Raw genomic sequence first — 23,743 nt, 5'->3', positions numbered from 1 at the left:
GTATGCTTTTAGAAGTCTTCAAGAACCTCTAGATTTTCGAGTTTTTATGTCTATTATTGAAGTTTTCTTTTTTTTGAAAGGCAAGTTGGGTTAGGCTGACCCTACCAGATGTCTCTTAAGCCCCATGTGTCGGAGGGATTCGAACCTGCGCCTTCAGCTTGGCACAGAACCCCACTTACCACATGGGATACCACCTTGGTGGTATTATTAAAGTTATTAACGGGAAACACTGACGCCCATTGACAAACAGTGCAAGTGTTGGATTTATGAAGTTGGTCAAATAAGATCATGCAAGTTGTTCTGGTCATAGTCATTTCTGTTAGATAACCTATAGTTGAACGAAAGCCCGACTTTGGCAACTTCCTGGGTATGTAAGTCGACAGAGTTATACTTTGTCGGGACATTGATCGTAATTTCAGCAGTCTGAGCCAGCGTGACTAGGTCTCTGAACTTGAGGGCAGTTACTCTATGTAAATATATATAAAAAAATAGAGGATTGATTGGAATAAAAAACAAGGGATGACAAAATAACAGATTGCTTTACTCGAGATCATGCTTCACGGTCAACAGGATTTGCTATTGGATCTTGCATCAAAAGATCTTCTCGCACCTTTTTTTTGAAAGGCAAGCTGGGGTTAGGCGGACCCCTACCAGAACAACAGCCGCCCATGTGACTGAAGGATTCTATCCTAGGCCTTCAGCTTGACACAGGACCTGCTTGCATCAAAAGATCCTCTTGCACCTTTACCCAAGAGCTTAGTGATGAATGCTCAGAGTCTCACACTTACGGATAGAGGCGCCTGTCAAAAAGATACTCCGAAGGCTTCGGGATCGAGGTCTCATTAGTCAGAGAAGACCCCAACCAACCCATGTGGCCTGCTTGATGAACATCAGTGAGTGAGACATCATAAATTGGTCTGTGGGCATCGCGATAAGTATTCTGCCCTACTACAGGTGCCGCGACAACCTTTACCAAGTCTGAACTATTGTTGACCACCAGATCCGCTGGTTTGCGGGTTCTGCTTCTAGTTCATCCATCCCTCCTATCAAATTGGTCCATGCAAGCTCCAATAGGAATTTCAGGTCGAGAAGGACCGAAGTTGAAATGCTTAATGTGAACTCTGAGTAACTGTTTTTGTGTTGACCCGCCTATTGACTGTATGTTAATGGGATGAAAGCTTGCTCCTACGGCCTGTTTGAAATATAGGAACTGGGATAGGAGTTAATGCATTTGACAAAAAGTTAGTCAAATTACCACCTGGTGGTTGTTTGGAAACTGGTAGTTAGGATGGGAGTTAATTCATTTGTGATTGGAAGTGGCATTGTATTTATGCTAAAGCATGGAATTGATGGCTACCACCTCTAGGATTTGGCACCTGCCACTTCCTCAAATGTCACTTTCCATCCCAGCTACTAGTTTCCAAACAGGGCCTTAATATAATCTTTCTTTCCTTCAAAAACACATTGAAAATTCAGCCAGGAGATGTTGAAAGCTTATAACTTTTATCCATTGAGAGCACTCAATTAATTAGACATTTGTGTGACCAACTAAGGTCAAACATGAATCCTTTGGAAGAGACTGTTTGAGCCCCAAGATGAAAAGGACTTGGCAACAGTATTTTTTTTTAAAGGCTAGCTGGGGTTAGGCAGACCCCTACCAGATATCTCTTAAGCCCCATGTGCAGAGGGATTCGAACCTGAGCCTTCAACTTGAGACAGGACCCTGCTTACCACATGGGATACCACCTCGGTGGCAACAGTATTGTGCTGATTCCATGACCAACTTGTGCTTGTGCTGGTCCACACTTGCATCTCTCTCTCTCCATTTACTCAGCTTCGTCCAGACCACTTGTCGCGTGCTTCCTTGATCATGAGAGTCTGATTTAATAACCCTTTGTAGCTCGAGTAACAGAACCATGCAAAACAGAAAACTCCCAAGATATACAGTTCTTCAAAGGTTCTAATCGATGGCATTAGAGATCAGAGCTTATTAGGTTAGGGCATCTGAAAACGTGAAATTTTGGATGAGATGGATTACTGACAAGATATAAAAAAAAAGCATCGATATACGTTCCATTCATATAGCTCAATCAGAAACGAAAAAACTAGTGGAGTCATTTTTCTCAAAATGCTTGATTCTTTTGGAATTCACCCAACTTGGATTGGGTCTGAAGATCAAATCAAAGCTGGGAACTCTATGCAAAAAGTTGAATCTTTTGCAGCCTTACAAATCCAGACTGATTGCGACATTTGGGAATTCAAAATCATCAAAGGAAAAGAAATCAATCCGAAACTAAAATTAGCTTAGCATGATCGATGTGATATCTGCAAGAAACGGATGACTGAGTACGTTGCATCTTCCTTCCATTTTTGTTGAGAATTGAGAATCCTGATATGAGAGAGAGAACAATTGCTTTTGGAGCCGGGATAGGCAATGCATACTCGCCTTTGCATTCTTTTCGTTTCTTGGTAGAACAAGAGAATGCTTCTGGAAAGAGGGATTCTGATTCTCTTGCAAACATCCTGTTGAGACATGATGAGTACAAGAAACAGAAATTGATAAAATGATGCATTTTTCAAAATGCCTTAATAATTTTTGAAGTTCTCCCCATGTCCAAATTCACAAATTTCTCAACTGCAAAAAGGCCTTTCTACCTTTTACACAAGTGAATTTCTTTCATATATGTGAACTTTTCAAATATCTAAATATGTGAATTTTCTCTTAAATATATGAATTTTCTCATACACATTTGCAAACGTCCTCTATTGTGTCCCTTATACGATTTTAGTAAAAAGAGTCATCACATTTTGAGGACCTTTGCAACTCATGGTTGCTAATGTTACACTATATTTGTGAATTTCAAGAGATTTCAGGCAAAAAAACATCATGTGCCGTGTCTAGTATTTGCAAAAGTGCCGCTAAAGCCTTTAACGCATCGCTAAAGCCTTTAGAAGAAAATTTACAATGTTTAAGAGAAAAATCATATATTTAAGAAAAAATTTACATATTTAAAAAAAAATCACATTTAAATATTTGAGAAGTTGGTATATCTGAAAAAAAAACACTTGTACTAAGGTTAAAAAGATCATTTTACAGCCAAAAATTTATAAATTTGGACATCTGGCAGATTTCAAGAACTGTAAGGCATTTCAGAAAACAATTTATCTTTGGAATACAGTACTGTCATTTTCCGTACAAGAAAATCATGTCTTCATGGGCGAACCCCTGATTGCAAGCACGCTAAGAACGGGCAAGATTTCCATCTCTCATGTATGTTCGTTTAACATGTCCCAGAATTCATTCCGCAGTTAAGAGTTTTCCATTCGCATTGAGCTCCAAAACATTAATCGGAACTGGCAGGCCAGTTATGCTCAAGTTTTAAAATTGCAACTTATCGACTCATTCTCGATACATAATGTAGTTGAACAATCCATTGGTTTTTGACAAGCCGTTCACAGAAGCGATAACATGCTCAACGGTAATCAATGATGCTGATTGTTTGCAGCCTGCCATACGGTGCTTACTTTTGGCTATCTTGAAAAGCTCCCACGATTAAGTTACAATACACTTTAAATTATTCATGGTAATACAAAAACACTCGGATTTATTAGGGATGAACAAACCAAGCCGGCTCAGGCTCATGCCATAAACAAGCCGAGCTTGTACTAGCTTTGAGGCTCAAACCAAGCAAACGAGCCAAGCCTGATTGGTCTACCAAGCTCAATAAAGTTTGGTAGGCTCAATAAGGCTCAGTTTTGTGGATATTTCAAACTCGTTCCACCCAATCCACCCCTTCTTGAGTTCCACCCCATCGCACCTCTCTCCCCTTCTCGAGCCCCACCCCCGGCCCAACTCTTTCTCGCTCTCTCTCTTCCCCTCTCAAGCCCTGCCACCCCGGTGACCGATGGGTATGCTCTCTCTCTCTCTCTCTCTCTCTCTCTCTCTCTCTCTCTCTCTCTCTCTATATATATATATATATATATATATATATATATATATATATATATATATATATATATATATATATATATATATATATATATATGCCTGCTAAGCCTGGACAAGCTCCGTCCGTTGTGCTTAGTGTGAAACACTGACACAGGCTCGGCATGTATAGGCTCAGCTCGGTTCAGGCTCGAAACGAGCCTGTACATCTTGTTTTTGGGTGTGCCAAGCTTGTACATGCCGAGCATGGCCGTGTGCATCCTGCTAAACACTGACCCGTGATGAGCTCCAGCCATGTCGAGCCTATACACATGCTTGAGCAAGCCGAGCTGCTCGTGTGCATCCCTACGTTTCACCTGTTCTTTTGTCTATCTGCTTCATAATCACCAGAAACCTGCTATTCTGCTATTCACAGAAGAAATTTTAACCTTACCTTTGATTTACAGCTGCAAATTATTGGCCTGTTAAGCTTGGAAGGATCAGCATTTAATCAACACATATGGAGACAAGGTCGGTGAGGTTTAAACAACAGCCCCCGGAAGGTGGAGGCAGAATTTACTACCCGTACAGCAGAACATAAAGTAAGAGAAATGGGGGTTACATGTACCCACCAAAAAAAAATTCCAAAACGTGACATGAACGTCACCTTTAAACAGGAACAATTTTTTTTTTCTTACCAGGTGGCCTTGATTTTTGTATCTACTTTCTTTCATGTACAGAAATACAAGAATGGAATGAGTGTTTCTTTCTATACCTTACAGTGAGTCAATATATCACAACTCGCAGCAGTCCTGGCTGTGGCTCGCTGTACTCCAGACCCTCTTCTTCAAGCAGGTATCTCTGGACTGCGATTGGCAGCCTAGCAGGCATGCGAGATCCTTTTGTGTGGTGCCCGGTTCCCACACAGATGTACACTTGCAGGCGCTGGGATGCTGTTCTTGCAGTGTTTCTGACGACGCTGAGCTCATGCCTCAAAACATGTATAGCTTCACTCACGTGCAAACCATGCAAATCTATCATGCGCTCCTGTCCTTTGCCGTACCCCTGGGCATTAGATGCAGATGGATTCCTACATCAAAATATAGAGTTAGCCTTTTACTTCAATAGCCGAAACAAAAGCCAGTATAAGGCTGTCGTTTGGTGTTGGAGGAGGGGAGGGGTGGGGTGGATTGGGAAAGGGAATGTAAGGAAAGGCAACGATGGACCATTAGGTGACCAACTATGTCACATAGATGTTGACACAGGCATGGTTTGACATGGACAAGCTTGGCAAAACAGGAGTTTTGTAAAACCTAGGATACGGGGACATGACCACAGGCCACGTATATATAAAGCAAAAACATGAATATCATCTTAAGTGCAAATTGCTAACTCGTTATAACAAGAAAACCAAGTTGAAAGCTGACAGGCAATGTAACCAATCACAAATTTCAAAACAAAATACAGGCAAGCAAAAATAAAATAGACAATTAATATCATTAAAAATAGAAAAAGTTAAAAACAGTGTTGATCATGTCCAACACTTTGTTTGACTGTGTCCAGGAAGTGTTCTGATGTGTCTTATGTTGTGTCATATCAACACGGGACATACAAGCTAAGTGAAGTGTCCATGTGATACAAGTGACCAACCTCTGCCGGAAAATAGATTCTCTAGCTTTCCCATGAGATGCTTTCATATGCATATTGTGTAGTTGCCCCTTTATGCTCAGCTCCTTAGATAAGGCCTTGTTCCCAATAAGATAAGCCTGCCTTGCCTGTCAAAATACATCAGAACGTACAATCAGAAATTTAATAGCAATTCCTGAATTGGGATTCATTAGAAGTACAATAATTTGTTTGCTTAAAGGGTAGATTTAAAATAGGCAGACAAATCCAAGAATGAAATCATGGTAAAGGCAATATGCTTGAGGCACCACCATACGCGGACTACAAAATATTCCAGCAACACAAATACATTTGGCGAATCTGGTGTTTTGGAAGCTAAAGGCATTTATAGAGGTAACAACTAAAAGACTAATAAAAGGTTGGAATAACAAGTTATGCAACTAACTCAGGTTGAAAAAAAAAATGCATCTTATGATGATTCCCTTAGGTTGGAAAGATGATATATTAATTATTGAGTTGAAATCCTGAAAAGTGAAATCACAAAAAAAAAAAATCACCCACCCCTGAGTATGATCACAGAAATTGTGGGGAAATCTTAGGGCATGTTTGTTTTGATCACAGGTGAGAAAGTAGAAGCTTGAGAAAGGAGAAGCTGAGTAGAAGCTGAGAAAGTAGATCACAAGGCCAACCTTGTTATCTACTTTCACAAGTTTCAAAGCAAAAAGAGGCAAAATAATCACAGCTGGCAATCACAATCACAACTACTTTTTCATGTTCCACCAACCTTGAGAAAGTATGGTGATTGTGATTTACAATCACCGAAACCAAAAATCACAGTGCATTGCAAGCATGCCCTTGGTGAGTGCAACATTTTGACAGATACGTTGTGCTAAAGCTCGTGTGAAAACATAGGAATACAACAGAACATCAATCTTCTCCGACCAAGGAATCCCTATTAAAAGAGAAGAGGAACATACAAAAGGAAAATTTAGGGAAAAAACGATTGGGTGCAAGAAGGAATTTTAAAAGGAGATGACGAGAAGGATTTAAGATGCCCCTAACTGAGATTGAATATGTAAAGGAATTTTCTTTTATTTGGGTATAAATACCATCTCACATGCACATGAAAGAAAATATTAACTTATAAAAATTCAAACAAAGGGGCAAAAGAAGATTTACTAAGAATTTGAAGGGGGCAATTGACATCTTTAGCCCACAAGGGTTCCGCCTCATCTGCTAGAGGCAACTTGTGAATGTCACCAAGCTGAGGGGACGTCACAAGTTCAAAACCCATGGGAGCATCCCTTGCGTCGAAGCTGGGTGCTAGGCAGGGGGGAGGGGGCTGAAGGGTGGAGACTTGCCAATGTGCACACTTTTTTATTTTTTTGGGGTGGGGTGGAGGGGGGTGTTGGGTTGTTTCCCTTGGCCTAGCCCCCCAAAAAGGGCAACTATATGTATACTAGACTGAAAAATCACTTGGTGAGAAGGAGCTGGGATATCCCTGAGTCTTGGGATGTCATATTTTTTATAATGGTATAGCTTCACAGCAATCAGTGGATTCTATCAATGTCTGAGTAAAGTCTTGCAGAAGAATTACCTGTTCAAAGTAAGCATTGTGAATGCGTGCATGATCACGAGCTTCTTCCCTAAGTTCTGAATACATATTTTCTGCCATCCCAATTTTGCCATGTGCAGATGCAATGCAGAAGTTAAATAACCCGTTAAGATAATTGGGAAAATTAACAAAAAAAAAAGGAAAGATGATGAACAACAATCTACTCATGATAGTTACCCACTACATCTCCAGTCTCAAGCCAGACAGGAGCTGAACGTGCCACGCCATAATTCTGCAACCTGTCGCCATTCAGAAGCTGGGAACCTCTACTTGAGCCCATACTTATATCTGTTGAACCATTTTTTTCATACTTCCAATGACCAGACTCAGGTGAGGCAAGTTTACGCACCGCTGAAGCAAAAGCTGTTGCATTTCTAGATGTACCAGATAAACTAGATTTTCCAAAAAGCAAACTGTCGTTGTCAATTGATCTATAGGGATTCACAGCTTGCACAAGATCATCTCCAGCATACTTGGGCAGGTCATTCTCAGAATCTGCTATTGGAAGTGCAGGAAAGTCAAGGGAACTGAGGTTTGGTGCTGACAAGGTTTTCGAACTGATATTTTGAATAAGCCCCAAATCTCCCTGAAGCTGCAAATTATAGATGGGAAAAGAAAAAGGGAAAAAAAATCTATTTAGCAATATCTCCTTGGCTATAGAGAGGAAACCAGAACTAACCAAGTTGAGTACACAATGACAAAATCAATGTGGCTTACGAAAATACTATCCTTTACACACCATATATCTGAGATGGCAAAGAAACAATGTTGTATCACTTATAAAAAACATACAAAAAGACTAGAAGGCAATAGCAATAATTATCAAATTGCCCTGAACAAAATCATAAATCAACTCTCATTTTCCATTTTTGTATACCCACTTTTGTCATCACTTCAACAATGCCTCTGTTTTAGGCAGTCACTTAAAAATTAATTCTTACACCACACTTTCCTTCCTTTTTTTGTTTCTCAGCATCCAAAATTTTCCACAGATTCCCAGAAAAGACCAAATTCCGTACTGCTTGATCAGCAACTGGTGGGGTCAAAGCAAAGTTCAGACTAACGATCTCCTAAAATTATACTATTTTAGCAAGCCAGACATGAGATGAACATGCATCCAGCTCCTACATTTTACAACTGCACAGAGACTGCACCATAACCATATATCCTTATGTGTTTGGGCCCAGATCACACTAGCATATGGTTGTTGCAGCTCCAGTTGCAGGTTAGTTTATTCCACTGCCAAAACTGGATCCAGGTAGTCACACCCATCGGGTCTAACTCTAATGGACATCCAATCAAGTCTGAGCTGGTCCTACACACAGTGGTATGGGCCCTGGGCTGGCTCACAATGAGGTCATAAATAGATAATGCATTTGAATGAAACCCGAAAGCCAACTCAATGAAAGGGGAAAATTGGGCATTATTTTCTGGAAACTTGCCTGTCAACTGGCAATAGATCATCAAGTCTAGTTCAGGACATATTCATATGTGAACAGTTAGCTCATACAGACTCAACAACTTCATACCTCAAGGTGTGCAAGCATCTCAATAGTTGAGCTCAAATCACATCCATTGGCATAGTAAACATCTAACAGGCTTTCAGCAGCAAAACCAGGAAATTCTTTCGCCAAGAGTTCCATATGGTTAGTCATGCTATTATCGAGCCCCACCTGTTCACTCAAAAAGTCATTCAAAAAACCAGCACTAGAATCTCCATTGAAAGAAAGACCTCCGCTTCCCTTGTTCAAATGCTGATTACCATTCAGTAACTGCTTGTCCCATGGGTTAGTTGGCAATGTCAAAAAAGTCGATGATGACTGATCTTCTCCATATGCTGGAACATAAAATAACATATTGTTGTTTGCACTTGTATCACCAACCCCATGAGAAGAAATTTCTTGTGACTTGTTCAACAACTGATTGCCACTCACTGATGAGGAAAACCCTGACAGATTGATGCTATCATGCAAGGATAAACCAGCAAGTGATGTATCACTAGGACCTGGCTGCTCACCTCTAGCCATAAACTTGAAATCTGGAGTAATATCATCAGGAAGCTGCCGGCGCCAGAACTGGTGAGCCTCTTCATCTGAATTATTTGAAATAGTGGAATCTGTCCGATTTAAAATTGCCTTGCCTGAGCTACCTGTGGCACCAATCTTCACAACCTCAAGAAAACCGCCGCTTCCAGAAGAAGACTTGAGAGCAGAAGGAACAAACTCTGCAGCATTTGGATTTAAAGTTGTTGTCTTACTCGATGTATTCAGCTTCGTGCTTTTGTTGCTCTGAATGTCCTTAGCAGATAAGTTCATTTTTAATTATAATGTTAATAGATATAACCCTATAGCACATACGACAACGAGAGTAGGGAACCCTCCTGGAAGGGAAAGATGAAGCAGCCACAAACTGCTACCCCAAACCTGAAAAATAAACATCAAAATGACCATTAAGAATTAAATAGACTAAGCAACATAATTACTACAGCAGAGCTCTTACATGGAAAATCTCAAGAAAATACAATCCTTTACATATCTGAAAAATGCAGAAAATCTAGTCACGTTTTTTCTGTAGTTTTCTAACCATCAGGAATTAAGTAAATATCTAGAGAGGGGGTAGTCTTGTGATCATCTTGGAAGCTAACAACTTCCAACAATGCAAGTGGTTGTTCCCAAGACTTTTGTGTGTTACAATGATTATTGGAGTTTGTCAACTGATTGTATTTCAAAAGATAAAAACCTCAGATAATTGGTGTCAAAATTTGATTTTTCTTTGCTAGAAATGAATCATATTAAATTTAATATGATTTTCCTTTGAATGATGAATACTTTTTTCTGTGGTAGTCTTTATGAATCCATTCATATTTACTGTCAGGTGGAATGTCATGATTCTTAGAAGCGACCAAGTGGAACTTTCATGACATTTCTTATTCACATGTCTGAAGGAAACTTTGAGCCATTAGAGAGCTTGGAACAGAGTAAATAAAGTTAGTGTAACTTCAGGTTGGTGAATAAACGTTAGCTTCCTTCTATTACTCGATGATAAGCTTGTGGTTACAAATTGGGGTGTGTGACACAAGCCATCACAGATGGGACCTATACTATTTCTCTTGTCGAAGTTTAAAACTTTAAACTGATAATTTCATTAAAAAGAGTGCTGGGTATCTAGCAAATATAGATGCTAATTATCTGTTATGAAGCCCACACAGGACTTATAATCCCTAGCAGGTTTAACTAGTTGTATGCAGCTTGAAGGGAGGGCAGATGTTAGGTTCAGATAAAGCAATTAATTAAATTGATTCTAATAATGAAACATGAGTTATGGCAGGAGTCAAAAGCAGTGTTGTAAGTATTGTACAATATGGTACGATACATATCGTTACTTTGGGGGAAAACGATATGATACACACCCATATCTCAATATGGGTGTGTATCGTAATTGTATTAGGTGTATCATACGATACAGGGTGTATCTTATGATACAAAATTAGTGCAATTTATGTTGCACTAAGTTTGACTTTTTTGGGGGAACATACAAGATCCCTTAGGGTGAGTTCATATTCATTCCAAAAGAACTTGGTAGTGATTTGGGGTTGATTTCTTGCAAGAAGAAAAAGAAGTCTTCGTTCTTATTTGAACATTGAAAAAAAAATTATGTAAATTTTTTAAGTATTGAGAAACACTTTGTGATTTTATTTTTGTTTATGTAAACATGTACTACTATGAATCTTGTGACTTATTAGCTTAGTTTTGTTGTTTAATATGCATATTATTTCACAGTTTCATTTTTCTTGTGAGATATGCATGTTATTCATAGCATATTATCTTGATTATTAAATGTTCGATGTCTTATACAGCTAATAATTGTTTGATATGTGATATTGTGGTTTTATTTATCATTTTTTGGTGCATTATGACTTTTTTTTTAATATTTTCCTTATTTTCTTATTTTTTTAGAATTTGGGGGGTAATTAAAAATAAGATTTTTTTACGCATTTAACAACCTTGATCAAAAGCAGATATAACATGCATGTCACACAAGAGACAAAGAAAATAAGCAATTCAGCAATGATGATACCTCAAATTATTGATATCTTTTAAGACAATGAAGTAATTCCGCTGAACCAAACAAATGAACTATGACTGGACTGGAAAACTGTTTAACAGCTTGATAAAAGTCAATCTAACTTGGACAAGCTGAGCATAAAAAGAGAAAGCCAACTCAATTTATTTTCTTTTATTTCAAACAAAGATGATCCTGCCTGACAAAACTACTTCAAGCTAACAACAGAATGCTTTAATCTATTTATGCTTCACAAAGTATTATGGCATATGTTGGACAACGCAGATGGTGCTGGAGCCCAAAAACATATGCCACATGAAACAATTTTAAGGGGCGTTTATTTCATGTCCTTTCCTATGAAAAGTGTTCTCTTTCATAGGAAATAGGGTCTCTTTCCTACAAAGGGTGAAACAAACATGTCTATGGAAAATACATGCTGGGATCCACAAAATAAATGAAAAAAAAAACAAGTTTCATATCAAAATGGGTTCCTACCACCTCCCTTGGGGAAGCACTTTCCCTCCAAAGTGGCCCTTCCAAAGGAAAGAGGCTTCACTTGAGTGGGAGTGTAACAAACGCCCCCTTAAAGAAAGAAAAGCACAAAGGTAATAGCCCTGCAAAGTATATGATGTGAGTTCCAGTTTCCACTCATCCTCATCGATCAAATACAGCTTCTAGAGGAGGCTCCCAATGTGTTACATATTTCTAAACATTTACCAGAAAATCAAACTGATAATTCTTGCTTATGCTTGATAACTCTCATGGAAAGCAATCAATTGTTTCATAAATAAGATAAGAGAAGAATGAGAAAACCATCACTAAACAGAAAGAAAAACTTAAGCACATTATAGATGGTTCACAATAGATATTGTTGCAGCAACATATTCAATAAACAAGGAACACATCCAAAAGAAATTTGATCAAGTACAAGAAGTAAATGGTAGGATTTAGCCCTTCAAATTTTTTACGTTTAGAACTCCTTTGATCATCTGACTAGCAACCTGGAATAGATTTTAAGATCTCTCCATCTGAAAGCAAAAGAGTTCCATGGCCAATCTCAAAAACATAATTCCAGAGCTGCAATTGATTTCCAACAAGAATCTATTTTGTACTAACCTCGCTGGCACAGATAATTGCATTTCAAATTTCAGAAAACTAAAGGAAGAATTCCACGCAGAAACCCACAAGAAACGGAAGAAGAAAAAGAAAGAGAGATAAAGAGTGCATCCATAGATAAGAATAGGCTAAAAGATTTTAAAAAGAAGGTCAAATACAAAACCTTTATAATTCTTACCAATTTTAACTCTAACAATCAGTAAAAACCCAAAGCTCCCAATATTTACTTAGGATATCATCCAGTCAGAAATAAACAATCTTTACGGCACATCAAAATACAGTTAAAAGACGGAGAAGAAGAAGACGATGACCGAAGAAAATTCAGGTAAAAACCCAAAGCTCCCAAATAAACAATCTTTACGGAGAATGAAAGAAAGCTTCTGCCCCGGATCCTATGGATTAAAACGCCAACAAATACTAGAAATTCAGCAGAAACGCAACCATCGGAGCACACCGTTCGGATCTGCGGAGCCGTACCTTTCATAAGCTCAATCAGAGACGAGATCGCGGTGTAGATGAGAGAAAGAAGGACGTCCATCAGCAAATCGCGAACAAAAAACAAGAGAAAACGAGAGAAAAAACGGGAAAAAACCAAGAAATTAAGAGAAACGGCGTAGAGCTTAAACCCTAGATCGATCTTCCCGCCAAGAAAAAACCTAATTTTCTGTTCGAAACCCCTCCCTTTCTCCCACCAGCACCACAGAGAGGCCTCATAAGAGGAGAAACCCCATCCCCTTCCCCTCCTCTCACTCTCTCGCAAAGGCTGACCCCATCCGTGTAAGCCACTATTTATACGCCCATTGTTTTTATTGCTTTCATGGGTTTCAAAATGCACTCACGAGGAGTCAGAATTTCAGATACGCCATCGCCCCGAGAAATACTTCGGATTGAGTTACTGTTATGCCCTTGCATAAGAAGCAAATAACAACACGAGCTGACTTTACCGATGGCTGTGAAAGAAACAGAGACGACGTAGTTGGCTCGGCTCGATCTCAGCTGAGCTTATAAAACTAAGCTTGGCATGCCCACAAGGGCTCAGCTCATTTGATAGGAGAGACTTATGAATGTCACCAAGTTGACAGGACGTCACAAGTTCGAAACCCACGAGTAGAATCTTTTGCCGCAAGATCAAAGCTGGGTATACTCCCCCTGTAGGCAGGGAGATACCTTAAGGGTTTTACCAACCGGAGGCCAGCCAAAGTGCAGTCGGTGATGGGGTTTTCCCTTCGATTTTCCAAAAAAAAACTAAGCTTGACAAGTGTAGCCACAAGTTGCACATGAAGGTCACAGCTCGTTGGAACTAAGCATAGAGCCCAGCCTAAACACAAAATGCTTGACCCAACTCGTCTCCCTCTCTCTCTCACCAACGAGCCCTGCTTGCCTGGCAGGAGCAATTAGTTCACGTCACCATGTGTTGGGACTTTGCAAGTTCAAATCCCAATAGTATGATTGTATAATTGGTAGGGGTACGCCTTAACCGCAGCTTTCTCTGTCGAAAAAAGGCTCCTCAGACTCTCGCTCTCTCACAGGAGGGTGGCCATCCCCGAGCATTTACTGATGAAAAAAAAACTGGTTTACTCAAACAAGTTAAAGTTCAGGCTCATGTTTGCGTTCTTTAATAGCTTGAGTAAGCTTGATTAAATGAGTGAGTTCTTTAGTTTTTTATCAACAGGTCCTAAATAGTTTAATCTCCTAAACAAAAATATAGTTGCAGGTGTTTTTGCTTAATCTAAACATGTAAACGTGTTTATAGTGTTTATTTACACGTAGATTTAATTATTTTAATGCAATGAGTCATTTTACTTTTGAACACTTTTACCTTATTTAGTACATGTTTTCCTCTAAATAAGCCATATAGAATCATCTTAGGTTCAAATAAAGCAAACACCTGTGCCTATGCATTTCTGAACACTTAGAAGTTAGGACAGTTAGGAACTTAGGATATAAAATCGGTTAATACATATCTGCTCTTCATGTAAAATTTAAGCGAATGTTATAATATAAAAACTCATTATTTATTGGTTAGTGAATTGTACTTTGTATGGCAGGTGGCACATTTGCATTCTGTTAGCTTCTTTATTATTATTATTTTTTAATTAGGTGTTTTTATATTGGTCCCTACCTTATAAACTACCCTATAGTTAATCCCAAAGACATGAAAACCAGGTTTAATAGTGTCATCCAAAACGGGGACTAACTTTTCATTAACCCTCTTAAAATGATCATTGAAGCTAGCTGTTATTTTGTGCCATTATGAGTTCTACACTCGTGGGTAAGGGACCCCCTAGTCGAAAATGCAATATTTTTACTTTTTTTTCAGTCTTTTGCACATCTCATCCTACTTACATTCAAGTTTAGTAGAAACTGGTATTTGGGTTATGTTTTTCTATAGTATACATCAAATTTATGAGGGTTGTACAATGTACAACAATTTTAAACTTTAAAAAAATAAATTTTTGCATCCAAAAACTATGATCCAAGGTTTCATTCCTACTATTTTGACCATGTTGAACGCATGTATGATGTGAGATTTGATCAAAACAACTTCTCTCTTTGAGTTTCACTTTGGAGTAGGGGTGTCAACTGGTCGGGTTTGGTTAGGACCCAGGTGGAACCAGACTTGACCCTGATTTTGGGGTATGGTATCGGGTTTGGACCTGGGTCTAATCAGACCCACCATAAGAAAAACTATATTAGGACCCAATAAGAACTACATGAACCATACCCAGTAAAATAATATTTTTTTATCAATTTTACATTGAAAATTTGTGGGTCTTAATCGAAACTCGGGTTGGGCGCGAGTCTGGTATAAAATTTCACAAACTATACCTGGCTCCATGTATTAATCGGAGCTTCACTTTTGAAGCACTTCGAAACTTCGTCGGAAAAGATATGGCTTGAGCCGTTTTGAGGCATGACACATGGATCGTGGTCTGCGTTGTCCTTTCCGTGGATTGCATCCTCAAGTTTTGAACTGAACCGGGTCTAACAAGATTTTGCAAACCCTAAAACCGTTTGAAAAATTGATGTGTCTACAATCATCATCGCCATCAAGTTTTATCCCGAATATGTGTCTGGCATTGCAAGCCTCGATTTTTACAGCCTGTCACTAGGGATTCAACATATAGGATATATATGATATCCGCTCCAATTTGGTGTTTGATTAATCGGATTCGGTTAAGAAAATTGAATCCAATTAGAAATCATGTTTGGATTTCATGAATGAATCCAATGGATATCCGAATTCAATTAGATGTATCTTGCCGGATTGGGCATTAGCTTTTTTCAACACAAATTGAGTCCAATTAGTCAATATCCAATAAGTTAGATTTGGTATTGGCTACATCCTACCTGAATCCGAACCGTTTACATCTCTATCTATTACCCTATAATCTTTCACATTTCTTCTAAAGCTTCTCCTTCAAGCCTTAAATATTCTTTTTATTTTCTTAATTCCTACAGCTTTTGTTGTCCTAACCTTTTTTTATTAGTGTTATATAATAAGGCAGGCAGGTTAAGACCCGTTGATGTAAATCGAGGGGGGCTCCATTAATGAAGTTTCTCAATACGATCAATAAAACCAGAAACAAACTGAATTGAATCAAAGAATTAACGTTAAGGTGCAGGGAATTAATAACGAGAAATTAAAATAGCAAAAGGAATAGAAAATGGCTCTTTCTCCAAAAATTGTCCTCTCTCTCTCTAAAATAATGTATTTATAAGAAACCCTAGCTTTGATGAATCTGGATCGGAGGTGGGTCACCACCATGTGAAACTGCTGAATTGATCTGATTGGACCCCCGTTGTGGCTCCAAGTGATCTGATTGGACCCCCCTTGTGGCTCCAAGAGATGTAAACTAAGGGCATGAGCTGTACGTAGGCGAGCCTTTGTTGTCCTCTTGTACTCCGTATAGACCTCCAAAGAGTACCGCCATCTTGACCGGACTCTCGATTCGCAACTGGGTCTGCTTGAGAGTTGGACCTACCATCCTCCATCAAAGTTGGTTTAAGTGTACTTGGGTTTGGGTCTTCTGGGCGATTATGGACCTGTTCTGCACCTGCATCATTCTTCCTTGAAAAGAATTCAACTCTGACGAATTGGATTGCTCATGATAGGGATATAAATTAGCAACATTGAAAGGCAAAATTTGCTAATCTTCATGCAACTCAATGACATAAGCATTGTTCCCTACACGCTTTAATACACGAAACAAACTAAATTTTCATGGGCTCAACTTACCATAAGTACCAGTAGGAAAACACTCAAGACGCAAGTAAACAATGACAAAATCACCCTCTGCAAAATTGACATCATGACAATTTTTGTCGACCCGAGACTTATAAATGGCATAATCCTCCTCAAGGGTCTTTTCAACATGGGAATGTGCATATAATCGACTAGATGACATGCTTGATTTACTGTTTGGCTCTAAGGTCGTCTCAAAAGTTGATTTAAAAAGTGGCTACCATCAAGTTCACATTCTTGGGCTAGCGAGAAAATTATGCATCTTATTGATCGCTCAACTATCGACACACATACGCATACTCACATCCTTCTTTGGGGCCAACAAAGTTGGCAGTGCACAGGGTCTAACACTCTCATGAATAAAGCCCTTGCGCAGGAGTTTCCCTACTTGCCGTTGTAATTCAAAACTCTCAATTGAATTCATACGATAAGTAAGCAAGTTAGGAAGACCCCGAAATCAAGCAACTCATCTAGCATGATGTCCTGGTATTTCAAAATTAGGGGTTGCACAATTGAAAAAACATCTAGAATCATATTGCAAACCTTTCTCACTACAACAGCTTAAGCAATAACCATCCTCGTGATACGACTCCACAAACTCCTTGTAAGAGAGACCCCAGTCTAATCTCCCTAACTGGCTTAGGAACACTAAGATGAAAAGACTCTCGATGGGGAAGAAGTTTGAAGTTCATATCACGCAGCAAAAATGAGTAGGTGTTCTTGTCCCGTATATGCACTATTTTCCTATCAAACTGCCATGGGCGGCCTAATAGGATATGACATGCATCCATGGGGACAACAATACCATGATGAGGCAACGTTATGACTCGTCATGGTAATGTTGTCCCATATTAAACTTAGTAACCCTTAAAAGTGCACTGAGTGTGAAAAATATTATTACTCAACCCTTTTTTTGGAGTGAGGAGTTTTAGGAGAAATCATGGCATGACGAATAAACGAGCATGTACCGATGTCCTCAGGACTAATCTCAATCGCTTCGGTGTCATCGTGAACATACCTGTCTACCTCCCCATCTACGGACAACTCTACATGACCAGACTCTTCAGACTTGTAATCTACATCGACAAAATTTACACTCTTGCTCAGGCACTAAGCTACCAAGTGTTTGAGCCCATGACAACGAAAATAACGAGTTGCTTCTTTTGCAGCACAAGTCTTGGATCTAGTATGGGCTGCAGGCTCATCAGTCACAGTACATGTTGTGGCCTTTGGGTCTGTTTTAGCAGACTTGCCGCTTCCCATACTAGAAGAGGGTGCTCCCCTGACTGGGAAGGCACATCTTAATTATTCTATCATATGCCTCCCGCAGGAAGTCGTCGCAATTAGTTCTTTCATTTAAACTTTTTCGCAATGGTCAAGGCATGTTGTGTTGCTTGATCTACATTTGATATTGATAAATAAGCTAATTCATCACAAATAGGCCAGTAACATACCTGGTAATATGTTTGATCCTCGATTTCTTGATGCCCATTTCGTAGGTTCAAGCGGTGAAAATCAGAGGTGTATTCAGCCAAGAACTTTGAGCCTTGTCAAAGTAAGAGGCATCGATGATAAGCCTGCTGAGAGGAACGAACTTGGCATCCATAGCCTGCCACATTTCGTCTCATATCTCCATGGGTCCAAGACCTTAATTAGCCCAATCGAACCTGACAAAGATCGAACCACCGCAACAACGCTGGACCTCGTAGACGAGTGGCTGCAAGATCTACACGTCAGTGCTCTAAAACTCGGTGAGCAGAAAATGTCATGTCTACTACAAGCCTCCAGTCAAGGAAAGTGTCAAGATCAAGGTGACCTGCATACTCAGTGATGTCCAACCTAGTCCCGTAAGTGTCCACACACTCAATCGCACGTTCCTGCTGATGCAGAACTAATCCTGGTGGGTGATCGTGACAAAACTCATCATCGTCTTCAAGTTCCCAAAACAGATCTGCATCATGCCTCTGACCACGATGTGTACCCGCTTGAATATGAGCACGTTGGTCCAGATGACACCCTTGAGGAGCAGGTGGCTGAGCTGCGCCACGAAACAGACCCTGGTTTTGGTTGGGTCCAAATAGGGGTTGTGGGTTAATCGGGTTAGGCCTTGGTGGGAGATTAAGGGGACAATTGGGTGGTTGTAGGTAGGCTAAGGGTTGATATAGTTGGTGTTGGGGGAGGGGTAGGTTGGTTCACAGGTTGGAATTGGATTTTGGTGGTTTGGATAATGGGTTTGGTAAGCATCCAACTGGATTGTGCTTGGATTGAGAATATAAGGATCCAGAATGAGTTGGGTCAGGATCAGGGCTTGAGGGGTATAGGCTTGGTCTAATCCTGATCCAAATCCAAAATATGCATCGGTCTGGTTTTGACTGGATCTATATTGAAACTAGAGCTCTGTCTGGTTCTGATAAGGTTCAATTTGGGTTTGAATGTGATTATATGGACCAAAATTAGGGTGTTGGGTCCAGTCTGCAGGCCATACACCTTGGATCAAATCCGCATTACCCAAAACGAAGATGCTCGGAGTCGGAAACCGGACCGAATCGGAACCCCAAACACCCAAAATTGGGTCCTGCACATGGGAACCGAGCAGGAACCCAGTTCCTGAGATGAGTCTGTTTAGTGAACCAGGTCAAGCTGAGAGGTCGCAGGGTGTCCTAGCCGAACTAGTAACCCGATTGTATTGGGGTTCCTGGTAGTGGCTGGTAACCACCGTCAGGAGAAGCCTATTGGTGAGGGGAGGCGATCGGCCACCGACGGTGGGTCCCCGCCAACTAGCACTGTTCAGCGAAAACCCGAAGAGCGTCATTGGGTGGTTGTGAACACCCCAAAAATTTCAAAATATTGTAAATATTCACTTTTTGCTCTGGCCCCCATTTTATGAGTAATTGAGTCGATTTTGAGCTAAAATTCTAGTTATTTCTCGGATTCATTAGAATCAAAATCCATTTTCTATATCTGACTCGATTTTGGGTACGAATCTAGTGTCAAAACCTGAATCTGAGCCTCTTTATCCAATCTTCAAACTGAATTTATAAAAAATCCAAAAATAATTTCTGAAAGGCTCAGACAGTTCATCCGGTATCCGTTTGAATCCACTACTCTGTATTTCTCGATTCGAGGTCCAAAACTCGAATATTGCCTAAAAACCTGGATCCAAACCCGTTTTCTGAAGAAATTTCCAAAGAATGACCTCGAATTCTCATAAAACCCTTCTTTTGTAAATATTTTTAAATTTTGCAAAAATAATTTAAAATCCTTTATTTTTTCATAGTTTTAAGAGTTTTATTTCAAAAACACAAAAAAATACAGAAAATGTAAAGAAAAGAGCAAAAAAAAACAAGAAAATAAAAATCAGAAAAATATATCTTAAAACCCTTTTTCGCAATTTTGAAAACCCCTTTTGAAAAGAACCTGTAAAGGAACCCCCTTTTGAAAAAAAATCAGAAACGTAGAAAACCACCCTTTTTGAAATTATTTGAAAGAAGGGGGACCGGATCTGAAAAAAGGCCTAACGGCCACTTCTTATAAAACCGACCTGCAGAGGGGTCGATTCTCCATCACATTTCACCCCCGCATCTACTTCCCTTCTCCTCTCGAACACCTCCCTCTCCTGAAGGAATTCTTCAAAACCGCTTCTTCATCCCTCCATTTTATACGATCCTTCTTCTTCTTCTTATTTCTTCTCCCAGTTTTTCCCCAATTGACTAAGGTAAGTCGATCCTACTACAGAAGCACCACTGAGGTAAGCCTTTCTTCCTCCCCTTTTCTGATTTTTTGTGAAATATTCATTTCTTTACAATGTTTCTTCGTTTTAAATTTCATTCTCCTTCATTTCTTTTTTATTATCATAAGACATAGATGGTAGGGTTGACCTTAGTGTCGACCCACCTGTCGCTACAACCAAGGAATCCCTGATTCTGACATTTTTTTGTATGTTTTTCCCTTTTATTCCCATTTTAGTCTCTATGTTATATTCAATTTTTAGTTACATTTCGATAATCAACATTATTTGGGTCATATTCTCTAGTTTCGAATTCCTATTTTTTGATTATTCATCAGTTTCGATTTCCCGTTCCATGTTAATAATCTGTTACATTCTGTAGATAATGTTTATACTTTTTATCATGTATCGGCCCACCCATATCCAGCGCAATCGACCCTTTCTTCGGGGATTATTAGCTCATAGATTGTCCTAGATTGGGTCTGTAAAATCCATTATGATGGAAGAGTCTTGATAAGCGGATTAGTATTACTCTAAGATGTGTCATAATGGGAGCATATTGATTCATTGTGACAAAAAAAAAGAAGAAAAAGGGGAATCATCTGATGGTATCGCTTTAATTTTGAAATATATGTCGATTTTCGGATTCCCTGCAAAGGTAAGGAATCGATTTACAGTTATGTATCAAGCAGGAATTGACCTGCCCTGCACCCAATCGGCTAATCGACTTGTTGTTTGAATTTTGAAGGACTAATGTTAGAGCTCGATTTGTTGATCAGTTTGAGGCATAATCTTAATGTCTGAAATCAATCGGTTAATGGATTTACTATTTAAATTTTGGATCTGATATCTTAAATTAGTTTATCTGTTCATTGCCACTCTATAAATTTCTCTTTCATTTTGCCTACTCCTCGCTATTAGAACTCACGGTGGATTATCATGACGTTTCATTCCATTTACTGTATAATTGCGTTCTGAGGCTTTTGATTCTAAGGCAACAGGTATTCGGGCTCCTGGTCTTGTCAGAAATCCTATAAACCAAGGTCGTTTGAGAGTCCTGGAGGAGGCAGCAAGACAACTTGTTGTTAATAATGTTGTAACCACGATGTACGCTGACTTGCGTGTGCTCACTGCAAAGAAAACTTTTGTCAAGGCTAACAAGATCCTGTTGAATGCTCCTTATTCTGGAACGGGTGTCCTCTCCAAGGTATGCTTTAGAATAAGTGCTTTGCTACTAATCTTAAATCAGAGTCATCAATACTCTACCTAATATTTTTTTTTATTTCTAAGCTGATTAGTATGACTGATGGTTGGCCATGCCGATCAGCATATGAATGAAGAATTCACAAAGTTTTTGTTGTTAATAAGAATTTACCTGACATTCTTGCTCAGTAATTGGGCCTAAGTTTTACAACAAAAAAAAGGAGGGGAACTATAGCCAAACCAAGTGATGTTCGTTTCAATCACCCAAAGAGCCTCACCGTCGAAGGTAAAGGAAATGCTTGTTCAACTGTTGAACACGGAAAGACCAGTGTAAACAACCTTTTACAACGGCAAGTTATAATGCTATCTTCTGAAATCAATTTAGGTTGTATCATGTTAGTTTCAGAGAGTTTTTTTAAATTATTAGTCATATCGTGCTTCCAACGATCCAGTATGTCTGTATCAAGTAAATTTTTTAACATAGTTAGTGTTTTTCTCTGTTTTAGGTTCCATTTTCCCCCTTTTGTTTCTTCAGATTCGTCATATTAGTCATATCGTTCGGTGTGCTCTGTGTTATTAGCATCTCTGAAAATTTTTATATGGCCACAGGATTGCTCGAGGTTCCTGTATTTGTGTAGATTTTTTTTTCTTTGTGTTTCCTTTAGAATATTGATTGAAAATATATTCACAACAATGTCATTTGGTGATATTGATTGAACTAGTACTTTGAACCCAAATGGCGATGTCATTCATACCTTCTCTGTACCTTTTTCAGCCTGACACCTCCCTATTTCCAGCATGTTGTAACCATCACCTTCTCCTGTTACCTACCACTATGTTGCTATAATGCCATTTGCAGCAAACCTAAGCATACCTTATCAATGTATGGCAGCACATTTTCCCCTGCTCCCAACCTCATACTTTCACGTTGTCACCACCCCTCAACACACTACATTGCGGCCCAGCCCTTCACTACATTCACCAGTACTGCTGCACCCAAGTCATTACTACATCAACCTCCCCATCATATCGATGTTCTACCCTTCTACATACACCTCATATCCACCATCTTGCATCACCTGTTGTCCACTTGCTGCTACAACCTCATCCTCATTTGCACCCCTGCAACCTCCATTGTTGCAGCTCAACACCCGATTCACAACACCCTGTATCATTCACATGTGATAGCACCTGTCCACTATCTTCACAATCCAACCATTACTATCTCTTGCGCACCATAATGCCCCCCGTTAGCCTTGTTGTGATTTCCTGCACCTTTCCTCATGTTTAGCACCCACTGTTACACAACAATTACCCATTTTAACCCCCATTACACCACCTGCTGTAGCTATCACCCTCTCCACTCACTAACACTTCACTCATAGCACCCCTGTCACTTGGTCTCTGCAGCAACCTTTTGCTGCACAGCATTCACATACTTCACCTTCATGTACTAATACCGTACCCTTCTCATTCTCCCTGCTACAAAACACCATTGCCCAGATTCACTCCCAAATCACCCAACACTTAGCACATATTATCTGCTTCACTACATATTGTCTACCTACACACACATGCCACAAGGTTTCCCTTAGCTTAGGTGTTACCTTTTCACGTACATTCCCATTGTAGTTTAGGTTTTACACATGTATTTTTCAGTCAACATAAGTTTATCATCTAGGCTATATATATGCATATTTCTAGTTAGCCTAAGCATGTCATTCAGGTTTATGTATATACATCTTTTATTTGGCACAAGCATCATCGTTAGGCATAACCATATGTATATTGGCTTTGACATAATATCTTCAATTTTTGTTTGTATCCTGCATCTTCGTTACCTTGTGCTAATTCTTTGTTTTGCAGGAATACATGAAAAATATTATTTTTCTCTCTTATTTCAGCGACTTTTCAATATAAATGATGTAATAGCTAGATTATAATGAAAATTTACATTTCTAGCTTAGATTAGAATGTATGAGCATGCATATTTTCTAGAAATGCTTGTTTCATATTATTTTCTCTTTTATTTTAAAAATTCACGAATGGGAACACGAATGACACGTACACCACTCTAATAAAAGGTATTAAATCCTAAGTTGACGATTTGCATCAATGGACATAGTCAAGGTGTGAACAAAACTTAGGGTTTTCATTTTTTATGGAATAATATTGGATCCATACTGGATCTTTTTCAAAAATCATCATATTTTTCTAAATATT

General features: G+C 39.2%; 1 protein-coding gene across 1 annotated transcript; it reads right to left on the bottom strand.

Moving 5' to 3' along the window:
- Positions 1 to 4,446: 4,446 nt before the first annotated feature.
- LOC149812472 (polyadenylate-binding protein-interacting protein 7-like) lies at positions 4,447 to 13,119 on the bottom strand. The gene is made up of 6 exons (XM_089993369.1): positions 12,822 to 13,119; positions 8,696 to 9,589; positions 7,344 to 7,758; positions 7,149 to 7,219; positions 5,576 to 5,700; positions 4,447 to 5,015 (listed from the first exon to the last, which is right to left on the bottom strand). The coding sequence occupies exons 2-6, from the start codon at positions 9,479 to 9,481 to the stop codon at positions 4,712 to 4,714; spliced, it is 1,701 nt and encodes a 566-aa protein (XP_089849495.1). The 5' UTR covers positions 9,482 to 9,589; positions 12,822 to 13,119; the 3' UTR covers positions 4,447 to 4,711.
- Positions 13,120 to 23,743: the final 10,624 nt, after the last annotated feature.

This window comes from Nuphar pumila, chromosome 17 (assembly GCF_984573655.1).
Source record: "Nuphar pumila chromosome 17, dmNupPumi1.hap1.1, whole genome shotgun sequence".
NCBI lineage: Eukaryota > Viridiplantae > Streptophyta > Magnoliopsida > Nymphaeales > Nymphaeaceae > Nuphar > Nuphar pumila.
This window is presented reverse-complemented; position numbering and strand designations above follow the sequence as displayed.